General features: G+C 52.0%; 5 protein-coding genes across 5 annotated transcripts; 2 read left to right on the top strand and 3 right to left on the bottom strand.

Moving 5' to 3' along the window:
• Nucleotides 1–3,267: 3,267 nt before the first annotated feature.
• Nucleotides 3,268–4,393, bottom strand: J4E93_005840 (uncharacterized protein; the record flags this gene model as incomplete). The annotated part of the gene is made up of 2 exons (XM_049343759.1): nucleotides 3,268–3,836; nucleotides 3,892–4,393. 2 exons carry the CDS (start codon nucleotides 4,391–4,393, stop codon nucleotides 3,268–3,270), a joined length of 1,071 nt encoding a protein of 356 aa, XP_049198992.1.
• Nucleotides 4,394–5,434: 1,041 nt separating this feature from the next.
• Nucleotides 5,435–7,438, top strand: J4E93_005839 (uncharacterized protein; the record flags this gene model as incomplete). Its single annotated transcript, XM_049343758.1, has 1 exon — nucleotides 5,435–7,438. One exon carries the CDS (start codon nucleotides 5,435–5,437, stop codon nucleotides 7,436–7,438), a length of 2,004 nt encoding a protein of 667 aa, XP_049198991.1.
• Nucleotides 7,439–8,346: 908 nt separating this feature from the next.
• On the top strand, nucleotides 8,347–10,106 carry J4E93_005838 (uncharacterized protein; the record flags this gene model as incomplete). The annotated part of the gene is made up of 2 exons (XM_049343757.1): nucleotides 8,347–8,815; nucleotides 8,863–10,106. The coding sequence occupies 2 exons, from the start codon at nucleotides 8,347–8,349 to the stop codon at nucleotides 10,104–10,106; spliced, it is 1,713 nt and encodes a 570-aa protein (XP_049198990.1).
• Nucleotides 10,107–10,417: 311 nt separating this feature from the next.
• Nucleotides 10,418–10,959, bottom strand: J4E93_005837 (uncharacterized protein; the record flags this gene model as incomplete). Its single annotated transcript, XM_049343756.1, has 2 exons — nucleotides 10,418–10,722; nucleotides 10,953–10,959. The coding sequence occupies 2 exons, from the start codon at nucleotides 10,957–10,959 to the stop codon at nucleotides 10,418–10,420; spliced, it is 312 nt and encodes a 103-aa protein (XP_049198989.1).
• A 273-nt stretch (nucleotides 10,960–11,232) lies between these two features.
• J4E93_005836 (uncharacterized protein) lies at nucleotides 11,233–12,296 on the bottom strand (the record flags this gene model as incomplete). The annotated part of the gene is made up of 4 exons (XM_049343755.1): nucleotides 11,233–11,535; nucleotides 11,592–12,120; nucleotides 12,171–12,199; nucleotides 12,252–12,296. The coding sequence occupies 4 exons, from the start codon at nucleotides 12,294–12,296 to the stop codon at nucleotides 11,233–11,235; spliced, it is 906 nt and encodes a 301-aa protein (XP_049198988.1).
• Between the last annotated feature and the right edge of the window lie 1,443 nt (nucleotides 12,297–13,739).

Here is a 13,739-nt window from a genome sequence, read left to right as displayed (position 1 = left end):
TGCTTTTTGCAAAGAGTCAGGAAATGACACGGACCCGATTCTTTAGGTCGCTGAGTGAGTTGCATTTTGTGATTCCACCGGCGGCGGCTAGAATTCGTGTCGTATTCTGCAAACACTACAGAAGTGTCAAAGATAGCATCTAGGTAGAAGTATAGAATGTCTTGAAGCTACGTACTTATAAACATTTAATAGTGTCTACTCAGCAACATGCGACACGAATTCTAGTCACCCCTGGTGACCCCAGTTTACCTAGCCAAAATAATACCTCGAAACGGGTCACATCAGAAACGAAAGTCGAGGTACTTCCAAGCTCTCGTCGCACAATCCTAGTAACGAGTTCTTGCTACGGCTTACATATCGCGCGTTCGTAGTCTAGACAAGAGGAAACGGCTGTCAAGCCAGGGTAACATTTACAAATCCAACGGCGGAAACAAGGCGTTCGATACGCTCGAAAGAAAGTCGGGATTATAACAAAAGCTGACAACGACTTAAAAAAGAACAAACCACCTCCATACATTTGTACATATGTTGCGAAACCAATCCTCCAGACTCCTATGACAAGGCACCGCCCTCTACTCTACATCCTCACTAAGCAAACCACTCCATTGTGTCCGGCGGTTACCGCGAGCTACTCCTCATCGCTTGAAAGTCTTTGAACTCGAGGTACTCGTTGTATTCCTCCTGGAGCCGTCTGTCTGCGTCAATCTGCTGGCGCATCCGCCTGCGTCGAACTGCGGTCGCGCAAGCTGATGGGAACGCATTAGCTTCATTGAAAGCCGATGTGAGAAGGGTAACGGGATTCACTTACATCTGAAAGGCTTGTACGACCACTCGCGTAACCTTGGTGAGGCAAGGAGCAGGCCAATCAGGATGCCGACTACTGCTACGAAAACGCTGACAAGGGTGAAAATGTCTTGTCGCGACCACCTGCTTTGCGTTTGACCGGAAGCAGTCGAGCGATGGATAGAGTTTACAGTATGATCGGGTGGAAAAGGGAAGGCTTGAACGAGAGCTGGAAGAAAGCCGATTGATGCGGCAAGAAGAGAGCACATTTCCGCGAATTATAGTCACGTGCGCCAAGAGGCTTTCTTGACATACAGCAGAGTCGGGATGGGAAAATGAATAGAAAAGATCTCGGCGCGATTTGATAAACCCACTCGAGGATCTCACCGGGAAAGCCACCCCATACTGCACGGGCCAGCTCGACACCACCGGTCAGTCACCTCGATCAGGATGCCATTAAGCCTAATCTGTGCAAGCAGATTCCGCTTCATGCCCGCCCTACCGAATCATATGTCAAAACGAACGCCTCTCGGTAATCCAGATATCTTTTTGGAATGGTTTCAAATCAAGGCTATTCACTCACGAGTGTTTTTTGCTACTGAAGATGAGGCAATCGTCGGACTTGTTGCTTACCTAGGTATCCATCAGGTGTAACAAGACGTTATTGGTTTGTCTCAACGAATTCTAGAAAAAGTACTATCATACAAGTCTGCAATGCGTCGAAATCGTCCTATCTTCCGTTTTGATACCAACGTAGCCTCCAGGGCCTGTTCAGTTTTCGCATTGGATAGGATCCATTAATGCTTAGTCGTCTCTCCAATCGATACAGGTTGCTCACATCTCTACTCTATCATCTCAGGATTCTTGCGAACGCCTTGCAAAACAACAAGAGTGCAGGGACAGCGCTTGGACACCAAGGAAGATGGATGTGCAAGCTAGGACACTCAGTCTAGGAAATTTGGTACGTCTTTGGGTGGTTGTTTTGTCATGGAATATTAAATATCTCGAATAAGCCCCCAGAGACAGCAAAAGGCCTCTCTAGTATCTACAACATCGCCCATCTTATGTATCCATCCTTGCCGCAGCTCGTCGGCAATCTCAACTCCTAGGTACTATCGTGCAGCATTGCTTTCTCCTCCAGATGCTCCGCTCTTCACTGCGACCTTGAAAGTCAGAAGCCGCCCCTCCGCGTCTTTAGCAACTCAGTGTATTGATCCTGCAGCTGCAGATGGACCTTTTTGTGATCTTTCCTCTTCCAGTTCTTGATAGTCGATGGTCGATGTCTAGAAGACAGAGCTTCAGGATGCTCGGATGCTAGTCCAATAGTGAGCGGCTATTACATCTTGGTTTGGGAGCATGTGCTTACTGAGTTGCCCGCGTTGGGCGAGGCAATAGATGGGTCTGCACAGCCAGCCTCGTGCTTTAGGCGACGCGATAAGTACGCCAACCAAACCAATTATGACAGTGACCACTGCGACACACACACCAACAAGGGTGAGTACGTCTTGTTTCGACCAAGGCTGGCTGCCGGAAGCATGGACGGCCGCACTGGGGTAGCTTCCAACAAGCGAGCGAATTGGGATGGCGGAGACATTGATGGGGAGGGCGTGAACGACCAGTAACACCAACACCTTAGAAGCCTGCATAATGCTGTAGTCACGTGCAATATGCTGTTGCTGGGGAGGCTGGCTGCCTGGGTTACCTGCCACTTGAAGCACGGGCTTTCAATGCTCCAAGCGCGCAGAGCCGCATCGTTGGTATTGGTATACCAAGACATTTCTCAAGGAAGGCAAACAAGGCTGACTGGCTGACTGAGGCGCAGTGCGGGCGGTGCAAACAAGCAGCTGACCGTAGGCAAAACCGACCTTACGTAGATTGTTCGCTTCCGAGCCTCAGGTTCAAGATTGATCTGACCGATAACGCGTAAATACAAAGCGTATACTGGCTGCCCAAGATTGTCAGGCCTTGAGGTATTTAGGCGAACATGTTGACCGTGCCGTTCTTCCATACAGAGATCGATGGCTTACCGATTTCTGTAAAATCCGCAGAGTATATGAGCCGGATAAGAAAAGACTTTGTTAGCAATATGCCTGAGTACTATGTTTTAAGATCTGTAGCGATGAGACAGCTTCACCTAAAGTGGTTCTGGCAACTGCGTTGTCGTATTTTTGTTGGTTCTCGCTGTTCAGATCGCTGACCGGTCGTGCGGGGTTGGGTTGCTGCGCCCGCTTTTCGGGCTTTGTAAAGTTGAACGTCTGCTGACGGTTCAGTACTGTTGCACAACACATCTTACGAACAATAACTGATTACAACATCACCATCGTTTGAGAACTACAATTCGATAAACTTTAGTTTCAATATCGCGCACAGAATACAATCGATTGTTGTAATAATATGCAATACGCATGACTGATGTATTTTACGTAGAATGAAAGGGATGTGTCGTTCGACCCGTGCGACTCCCGCGGCGCTCTCAGTCATCGCCTACAAGTTTGCGCGGTCGATACGCTTGCCGCTTTCGTCAAATCGAATCTGCTTCCCGCTGACGAGTGCCTCCTGCAACCAAGCTCCAATCTGTACAGCCTTGACAGCGTTCTGAAACTCCAACGGTACCGGGGTATTATCCAAGCACGCCGCGGTGAACTCATTCGCCTCCTTGACGAAGCCAGGCTCGAATCGACCCCAGTAGTCGCTGGGTACCTCTCGGGTGATACCAGCCTTGGAGTAGTAGTTGACCAGGTTCTTCTGGGGGTTGAGGTTGACTGTCAGCTTTCCCTCGGTACCGATGATCTCGGTGACATCCTCTTGGCCGTGTGTCATCATGCGAGAGGCGTAGTAATGTGCGATTCTGCCATCCCAGAACTCGACGATACCGACGGCGTTGTCGTAGTCCTTGTGTTGCTTCAGACCTGGCAGAATGGCGACAACCCCATTTGCGGAGATGGACTTGGGTACTACGTTGGAGCCGAAGTACCATAGTGTGAGGTCGATGTCATGGACTGACATGTCGACGAAAACACCGCCAGACCATGCAGCGTACTGAACGAAGAAATCTAGGCGAGATGTCAGTATACAGCTTATCAAAACATGATGCATCTCAGCTCGTACCTGGGTCGGGGTGTTGCCTGTCGCAAGTTTGTGACCGGACAACGGTTGGCCGACCAATAGCACCCTCCTCAATCTTCTTCGCAACATCTTGGTAGCTGTCGTCGAAGCGTCTGGAGAACCCGCACATGACCTTGAGGTGTGGCTTCTTCGCAGCTGCATCGACGACATCCTGGCAAATCTGAACACTGGTGGAGAGAGGCTTCTCGCAAAGGACGTGTAGGTCCTTCTCGATAGCTTGGAGAGTCTCCTCAGCATGTACCGAGGTTGCAGTGCCGATCACTACAGCTTCGAGACCCTTATGCGCGAGCATCTTCTTGTAGTCGTCGTAGAGTGTCACGCCGTATGGCTCAAGGTGCTCTTTGCCCCATTTGAGCTCTTGTTGATCTGGAGAGAATGCGGCGACAAGCTCAGCGCGGGGGGTCTTGTTCAAGATGTTCAAAGCGTGTCGAGCGCCCATGCGGCCGAGACCGGCAACAGCGACTTGCAGTCTGTGAGGAGCCATGTTGAACCGAGTGGAAGATAGGTAAAAGAGCTCGTAGTTGAACACGGCAACAAAGTAGTAGGAGATTGGATGAAGAGAGCGCGGTGTAAGCGCTCTGAGGGAGACATTTTATACGAATTGTGGGCAGATCACTAATTCTCGTGCCTTTCGGAGGAGGTTTTCGTCGATGTTTTGTCCATCTTCGGCTCGGCCTCTAATTGGCTAGATAGCGTTTGTATGAAGTTCGGAGGAGGTTTTCGCAATGCAATGCACGCCAGTGTGGGGAACATGCGGGCGGCGTGCTTCAAATGGGTGCCAGCAAGACTGTGCGGGGCTCGGAGGAGGTTTTGGACCGTAAAATACGCCAGCGTCAAGGCGAAGATCCGGCAGCAAGACCGTGCACGCAGAAGGTGCAGCGATGGCAAATAACCCCGCGACGGCAATTTCCTCCGCCTCTCAGTCAGCTCTCAACTGCATCAGCATTGCAGCAAAGACCGCGCCGCTTCTTCCGCGTCCTTTCTCGACACAGCAGCCGGTACTTCTGCTACGCGAGGGAGATGTGGATGCTTTGCAAGCATGTCCAATTGTGGCGTAGAACCAACCTTGGAAATGTCGAGATTCCAGGTCATCATAAGCTCTAGCTCCATTGGGCTTGCAGAATAGCATGCAGGCACGCTGTTACAAGGTACATCATCTATCCAATCAATCCCCCATTCATGTCGCAATGATATGGCTTCCAATCACGCTTATGATCCTTCTCGTCACTCCTTGTTCTGACGCAGTCGCTTTCCTCAGCTTGCGATGATGGCTTTCAATTCAGAGAGGCTTAGTGCCGCGTGGCTGGCAGAGCCCCGGGGTTATCTTTAGCGCCATCCCCTCACCGACACATAACACGATGCGGCTCCGGCAGCACTTGTCCCACCACCGACTCTTCTCAACTGGAACAAGATGAATGAGGAAGTTAAGGAACTTCATCGCGACCTCGCTCGTAAGTATCGTCGTCATGGCCCTCGGATTGAACAAATATGGCGTTCGCTCAGCCGAGAACAACGCGAAAAAGTCATGAGAGCAGGCTCTCATGAGGGCGCTGTCCTGAAGCATGCCGGAGACACAAGTTTGGGAAATGTCTACAAATTCGTCCCTGAATGGAACTTACACGACATGACTGCACCATCCTCGGACCTCCTCCTCGACTTGCTCAAGCACCGAGCGACTCTGTCGTTGAAAGATCAATATACCACGGGTCTCAAAGGAGTTCCGGGCGACTATGGACACATAGTCTTTATGATGGAAAAAAAGAACCTGAAATTGATCGATGCTTCAAATTACGACGACTGTTACACGCTCTTCTTGACCGGGGATAAATACGGAGAATCGGTCAGGATCGTGGCCGACAAGCGAGAAGAGGTTTTAGCCGAGATGAAGCCCGCCATAGAAGCCAAGCTTATAGTTCCTCAAGCTACCGGCGAGCTCATTCTCATGCGCCAGATCAACCTGCTGCAGTTTCTCAATATTATCATTGAGGATATCCTGGAGACTGCATCCACAACGCGAACCCAGACGAAGCGCCCAAAGAAACCAAACGATGAGGCTACCGCGGCACTGGCACAGCTGTCAATACACTCGCCCCCGAAGAAACTCGAGTTGTCAGATCTTGTGGACATGGCGCTCGACCAAATGTCGGCTCGTGAGGATCTTCTTGGTCTGATCACGACTGAGCCCGCGGTTCTCGCCCACGAGGTCAACTTTTGCTTCTTCAATAGACCAGAACTCGTCGCAGACGAGATGGGACGCATGTTGCCTGCCCAGACAGACAAATATATCAGTGGTGCTGTATTCGATGCTGTCCATGGCGCAATAAAGACTGCCGCTACATGGAACTACATCGGTCGTCTCTTGGATATGTTGAAAACAGTTTCAGACAAACAATATCGAGCGATCATCCTCAGAGAGCTGTCGAACACTTGCCATCTCGAGTATCTGCGCGCTCAGACTCGTTTTAAAAGCAGTGTGGCTGTAGGCTTGTGGGGCACTAAATGGTTCAAGCGCATATCAGCCGTACGGAAAGATGACATCGCACGCCTCTCATTGAAGCAAAGCCCCGAGTCTTTGACGTTGAAAAATCCGCAGCTACATTACATGCTTCGACTCTGTCAGGACGACATAAATTGGTCTGGGGCTGCGCAATGGCTTCAGAAGCTGGAGGACCTTCATCGAGCTCACCCGCTAGAGCGAGACAATCTTTCGGAGCGAGAATACGACTGTCTCGGAGATCTGGCCATTATCGTCACTTTCATCCAGTCTCTCTCATCAGTTGCGCAATTACCCGCACCAAACCACAAGAAAAGCCAGCCATTCATCCCAGGTTTCGCAGCTTTGGACAGGGAGCTGAGGTCGCTGAAAGATAGTATCGACCTTGGTGAGTACGCTATACCAATCGACAACTTGCTGGAGCCGGGTATGGCTGAAGGCGCTCTTGCAACGCTGGATCAGTATGTTGTTGAGATGGCAGGTACGAAGCTCGGTTTCCTTTACCAGGACCTAGTCGAGAACTGCGCATCCAGCATCCAGCAGCAGTACGAGCAGCAAAAGGCAAAAGCTAGTCAAGGCCAAGCCGAATACAAGGCACCATCAGCCCCCGAAACCCCAGAATCGAACATCCAACAGCGCAAGCAGAAGGAGAAGACGCGACCGGCGCAAACCTCCATCTACGACATAATGCCGCAAGTCACCACAAATGACCAGTCCGTTTCCTCAAAGGAAACCTTTTACGTCAAACCCTCCACTGCCGCAGTTTTCTCGTCGCTGTTCTCAAGGTCATCCGCAGCTCGAAGCCCAGTACGTTGGGACGTGTTCGTGGCTGCCATGGCCGATTTCGGCTTTACAATCGATCCCAAAGTCGGCTCAATCTACACGTTTGTCCCTCCTGAGAAGGTATCGGTACGGAGGGATATAACGCTTCATCGGCCGCATCAGGCAAGTATTGAGGGGCGACTCCTTCTGATCTACTCCCGACGCTTGAAGAAGGTGTATGGATGGGATAGCTCCACGTTCGTTACGGAGTAGGCGTAGTTGATGTTGTGTAGATAGCTATGTAGGCAAGGCGCTGAGCTCTGTTCATAAGACGGTCCCCCTGGTCGTGACTGGGGAGCACGATTCGATAAGAAAACCTTCAACATGCAAGACTTCGACACGTGTTCTGGTCTTCTCACTCTTTGAACGCGCTTTGCGCGAGTGATAATCTACTCTAGATGTGATGTGAGTTCATGACATTGCTCTGGCGTGTCGACCGTCTCACCTTATACACGGAAGAAACTGAACAGCTCTGCAGCCTACGTTAAGATAAAAACATGCAAAGTAACGACTTAAGGGTAACTTAGGCTCTAGGGTGTTCAGCCTTTCCCTTGAGCTCAGTGGTCTTGGTTCCGCGTCAGGCGAGGGCGCCAAATTCGGGGGGCTGGAACGGCGAATTCCAAGGATCAGCAGGGCTCCCGCCGCCGGCCCGCACCCGCACCTGCTTCTTTCCTCCAACACCACCACATTGTGATCGCGATGGGCTCATACGACGCGTCACACCAGCGAGTGCATCATCCGCACGCCCGAGGCAGTAGCCATTCATGAGCCCCCCATCCAGGCAGACTTTTGCCATGTACTGAGCCTCAATTTGGACGGCAGTGTGATCCGTGTTCGGCTTTCTACGCCAGGAAGCCACGTCGGAAAGCAAGCCACGCCTGAGGCTCGCAGGCTAGCCCACAGGCATGGCGTCAACCCGGATCAATCATTCGCTGGGCAAGGCATCCAGGCGCGGGGTGCATTTCCAGCTGAGTGAATGTTCATGCGCAAGCTCCTCAAGGCAACATTGAGGCGCAGCGGTTGAGGCGCCTTCGCATATAGCTAGCCACCAAAGCCGGAAACGCGATGTACAATATTACTGCACACCGTCCCTCTATACCTCAAGTCTATCATAAAGAGCCATGGCCATCCCTCCGCTCACCGAGAAGCAAGTATACCTCGCGCTTAGAGAATCTTTCAGCGCACTCCACATACCGCCTAGCACCGCGAAAACGATCCGTAAAAATATCGAGAAACATAGGGATGAAGCCAAGATTGCGCCTCTAATCCAGAGATATGGAGTGGAAAGCATCACCGCGGTAGCCTTCGCTCTGTCAGGAGACCAGATCTTTGCTTCAACGGCGAAAGCGAAAGTACGCTTTCCTGATGTCTTTGGAGGTCTTCCCATTGAGCCCAGCCCATCGACTGCCTCTGCATCTCAGACTGGGAAGGACGGTACAGCGGCTATTCAGCCAGCAGTCACCAAGTCCAGCGCTGCAGCAAGTAGTGTAGCAGCTGTGCAACGCGTTGCAGGTACATACAGTCCCGAAGAATTCATGGGCATTGGCGACAGGCTCAAAGCTAGGAAAGAGAGAGAAAAGATCGATAATGGTATGTTGAATCAACGTATTCACCAGCCGTGCTGATAAGAGTTCAAGCATCCTCGCACACGCAGTCATTCGATTCCGTAGCCCTACCACTCTGGGACCAGCATCGCATCCTCGTCAGAGTCCAATACACTCTTGAAAAGGTCTGCTTCGACTTCGCGCAGGAGAGGCTAGCTGGGCTTTTACATCGAGAAGGTTGGGACTGCGCAGAGGCAGTCGAACTCAACCAATGGGCCAGAACATTGCTCATCTACCGAGAAGAACTCAAATTGGACGACATGAAAGACGATGTAAAGCCTTTGCCCGGTCTCATGGAATCGATTGTCCAGCTCCGACACAATGCCGTCCACCGAGTTCGCCTGTCATCCAGTGGACTCTTACAGCACCTTACCGATGCTGTACTTCTTGCGCAGCTTTTACATAACCATAAATGCGGCAAATTTCTCTCAAATATACGACAGAGGGCCCATGATGCTATCGAGGAACTGGTGCGCAACAAGCAGTTACTGGACGGAAGATTGGCGGACATTAAGACAGAGTTTGCTGCGAAGAGAGCTGAGCTTGAGCGCCAAGAAGCTGCGTTACTGGAGGCTACGGTGAAAGAGCACAAAACACCTATGGTCTCTGTGAGCGGAGGTTTGCATCGGCTGTCGGACGACCATGGTGGAACTACTGAGCAAGTACATGCGCCATGGCTACGTGTGTACGATGCCGATCTACCCGATAATGGGTCTTCTGGACCTGAAGATACTACCAGCCAAAGCCCGGAGAGTGAGGCTATCAAAGGGATCGATGAAGATGCAGATGTCATCAGCCCACCGCCCATGCATCCCGTACCTACACCACCAGTCGACAATGTCTTGCTGGAACCAGACATCCATCCCGAGCAACAACAAGCCGAGAAAATTGAAGAGAATAGTTTATCAACAATGGAGGAGGTTTCTGTAGAGCAGTCAGAGCTCGACGTTCACGAGAGCGACCAGAAGCACCCCTTGGACCCTCCACCACTCGACCAAGATGATACAGCGACAGACAGTGAGGAGGCAACGGAAGGGCATGGAAACAGTTTGGAAAAAGCGCATGCATCCAATTGGGAAGACTCCAATTTCCAGGACATTGATGAAGAGGTCTTCTATGAGCCAAGTACCAGTCTCGCGTCTGCTTGCGTGGACGAAGCTGTAAGCGACGCGTTAGAAGCACATCAGGAATCACCTATCGACGACCAAATACGAGTCATAGCCTGGGATCCGGATGGCAGCGAAAGAAAGAGACAGCGCATAGAGTATCGCTTATGAGAGCAATTCGACGCTCTCGTGACCAAACCATCCTGACGAGAAAGATTGCTAGAGCACCATAGACAGCGTTCCATCTCTTAGCTCTGAGTCAATAGTCAATAAAGTACTTCAGGTTATCAATGATCAGCACGGAAGAAGGATACTTTCGCCACAAGAGAGTCGACACGTATGCAACGATAAAGAGTCACTAGGACGCCTACTCGATCAAAGACACAGTGATCACCAAGCTCAGAATTCAATTTGCCAAACAAACTTCATTTCACCTCATAATACATCCTTATGCACGACCCCTACCTCTTCCACCAACTGATTCAATCCACTACGGAATCGATCCTTGTCTTCTTCCCCTCCTCCTTCTCCGCCTTCTTGGCTTCTTTTTTCGCCTTGCTCTCCGCCAATTTCTCCTTGGTCTTGGCCAAAGCGGACTTCGCTGTACTCCCCACCTTGGATTTGACCTTTTGGGACAATTTGTCTTTCTTTTTGGCGTCCAAGTCTTCCCATGTTGTCATTCTGTCTGGTGGGAGAATGTCATCGAAGGTATGGGCCGTGTTGACACTGTTTAGGCGTGGCCTGTTCGAACAGAGATAAGTGGTAGTGTTCTTCGTGGAGGACATCGCTGGGGCGTGGGTGTGAAATGGTGTTTGTGACGGTCTGCGGGTATATAGGACTTGAGCGTCGAACATTATATAGGTATGTCAGAATGCTCTGTCGGTCTGCCTCGAAGAACAGTCCACTGTGAGCAAACATGTTGATTTGAGTATATACGAATGAGATTGAAGTGCATTGTGAGTGATAGTGGTCGAAAGCGTGCGCTAAATAGTCATAGCTGACGATGTAAGACACTACGTTGCATTGTTTGGAACAGCCCCTACTGTCTGACTCGGGAAAGACATGTTCAAGACGACACTGCAGTCGTAGACGGTGTTGTCTCATAGACTAGATGCTAGACCAGCCGAACTGGCCCTTTGTGTTCCCGCTTCTAGTCGCAATCAGGATGAGACGACAGTCTCAAGATGCGCAGAGCTGCGACTTTGCGTAGAATTGGCACCCTGATTTTGTACCATGCCACTTCCCGAACATGGAGTGTGCTTTTGCAAACTGCCACAGCTTGCATGTGTGCAACGACCTAGTTCCTCGCCCATTCGTTCTCGACACTAGGCTGCTGATCGCGCTCGACATGTCCTGGCAACGCACCATCGAGGCGGCGATTGCCCTCCTCAATAGCACGGACTGAGTCTTGGCTGTCTTCTTCAGTCTCCTCCTCGATGCGGTCAGAGTAGCGGTTGCTGTTGTAGCCGGGTATGTAATCGATGGCTCGTCGAGGCTCGGTGTCGCCGTTGCGCTCGTCGGCGATCATGCGGGAGATGCGTTCGGGCGCGATGCGATGCAGCCACGACTCCTTCTGGGTGGGAATGGCGATGATAAGGATCTAGAGAGTCAAATTAGCATTGGCGTCTCGCAGCACTGCGAACCCCCACTACGTACCTGCCAGATGAAAACCATGCCCACGACGGACATGAGCATGCCGGCAACCACCTGCTCTTCAGCCTTCCAGAATCTAAAACATCCATCAGCTCTGCCAGCATACGTGATCTGGCATGCGTCGGCCTTGTGTGTTTTGTCTGGAAACGGCCATGCCATGTCGCGCGCATTGGCTAGGCCACAGCACTCAAAAGCATCCTGAATCTGTCGGATGGCACTCGCATCTTTGTGCTTGAACAACGTCTGCCAGCGCTCGCGCAGTCCGCAATCTAACCCAGAAGGCGGCGCGACATGAGTGCCGACGAGGGTAATGACGACAGTCGAGTAGATGAAGATGAGCGTGTTTGCGACGATTACGAGTGGCGGGCGCTGGATCTCGCCGCGCCCCAGATGCTTGCGACGCTCTTGCCGACGCGTGAAGTCATAGCCGCATTCGAGCAGGAGGCCTGAGACGATGGGTAGAGCCGTAGTGAAGCCGGTCAATGTGTCGGAGATGGGCACAGAACGAGCGTTCGCGCGGGAAGCAGCCCACCTGGACGTGTTAGCGCGGTCCTAGCATCGTCGGTTACGATGAGAGTTCACCCTGCGAGTGCGGTTGCGATGACGAGATACTGGATATTGTTAGAACAAGCACGTGAACGCTCGCACAGTATGAGACCCTACTAGCACGCTGATGCAAGTCACGACCTGCTTTCTGGTGTACGTCATTTTGCTGATGTTGACTCGGAGTCAGGCAGCCTAGTTGATGCTAGAGGCGGCTAAGCAGAGTAGTAGCAAAAGCGAAAGAATTCGTCGTACGCAATGTCGCGGAGGCGATGGCAGACAGGCAGACCTGCAGCGGGAGATGAGAGGAACTTTGGTGCTGTATAGCTTTGGCTTCTCCGCATCCCAAGCAGGCGGTAGGTTACCGCCGCACAAGGGTCCCGAGGACCTTCTACATCTATCTCAGCGCAGACGATGATTACTTCTCACTCGGTGCCTATCTTTGCTGGGCGTCACCGTGAAACGTGCAAAGCCTGAGCATGCCCTCATCGGTGAGACGCAGGCCACGGCAAGGGCAGTCCGCGGAGGGACAAGCAGGCTGAGAGCGACATGGCAGATGGCAGGGCTTTGGTTACCCGGTGACGCATCAAAGGACACGCACGCTTGCATCTGCGATGCGCTGCATCAGGCGGCTGCACACAGACGGCGTATCACCCTGGCCATGTGGCAGAGGCAGTCAATGGTGGTGTGAAGGAGTTGGGGACAGGAAGGGGTGTCTCACGCGTGATTGGGCTAGACGCTAGCGTTACCGTTGGCGGCTTCTGCGCCGGTTGATGTGAGTTCTCGATCTCTCGATCCAAACTTTTTCCACAGCGACGTCATGCCTCATCTACAATCGCACAATGCCTGAGCGGGGTAATATTCAACTCCTCGCAAAGCACCCAGGAGTGTGAGGCAGCAGCGACGCGTCTTCTCGTCAAAGGTCAGCGTGCTCCCAGCTCGTGTGACCACGGGAAGTGGCTTGCCAGTGTGTTGTCTGCAAAACAAACGCGTTTGTCCACACGATCACCGTCGCCCGTATGCTAACATCATTGGGCCCCAGTGCCTAGTGCCCTTCCCGTCCTGTAAAAGCGGGGATTAACTGTTTACACACGACTAACTATGTGCGAAAGTCAGCCTTAATCCGCGGTGCCGCCATCGCTTTGCTTTCCTTCGTTTTCCCAATCTCGTCCTCACCTCAGCCTCGTCGTGCAACACATTCACTGTCCGACATGCTGCTGTTTTCACCGCAACGATGCGACACCCTCCTCAATCAGTCAGCAAAACAAACGGGCTCCATGTTTAGGCGTTTCTCCGTTCCGCTCTGGCCAGCCAGCCAACCCTCCATCCAACTCTCACCACGCGCACCCAAGCAGCCACACCAACCTGCCCGTCCCTCACCACCAAGAAGAGGTCCATCACCACCAAAAGAAAATACCACCACCCAAATGTCACACCAACCCGGCACTCCCCGCTCGGCGGCCTTCTCTCCCACGCTTGGAAGCATTCCAGAAGTCTTCGAGTATGAGCCTCTCGACGCCCAATTTGGCCCTGCTTCACTCAACGACGCGCCCGAGACCCCAGCAGCTTTCTTACCCGAGGCTTCCGACCTGAGTCCGCCGACGCTGA

This window comes from Alternaria ventricosa (assembly GCF_023758065.1).
Source record: "Alternaria ventricosa strain BMP 2768 chromosome Unknown scaffold_9, whole genome shotgun sequence".
NCBI classification, from domain to species: Eukaryota; Fungi; Ascomycota; class Dothideomycetes; order Pleosporales; family Pleosporaceae; genus Alternaria; species Alternaria ventricosa.
The sequence above is the reverse complement of the archived record's forward strand: the minus strand, read 5'-3'. Positions and strand labels throughout refer to the sequence as shown.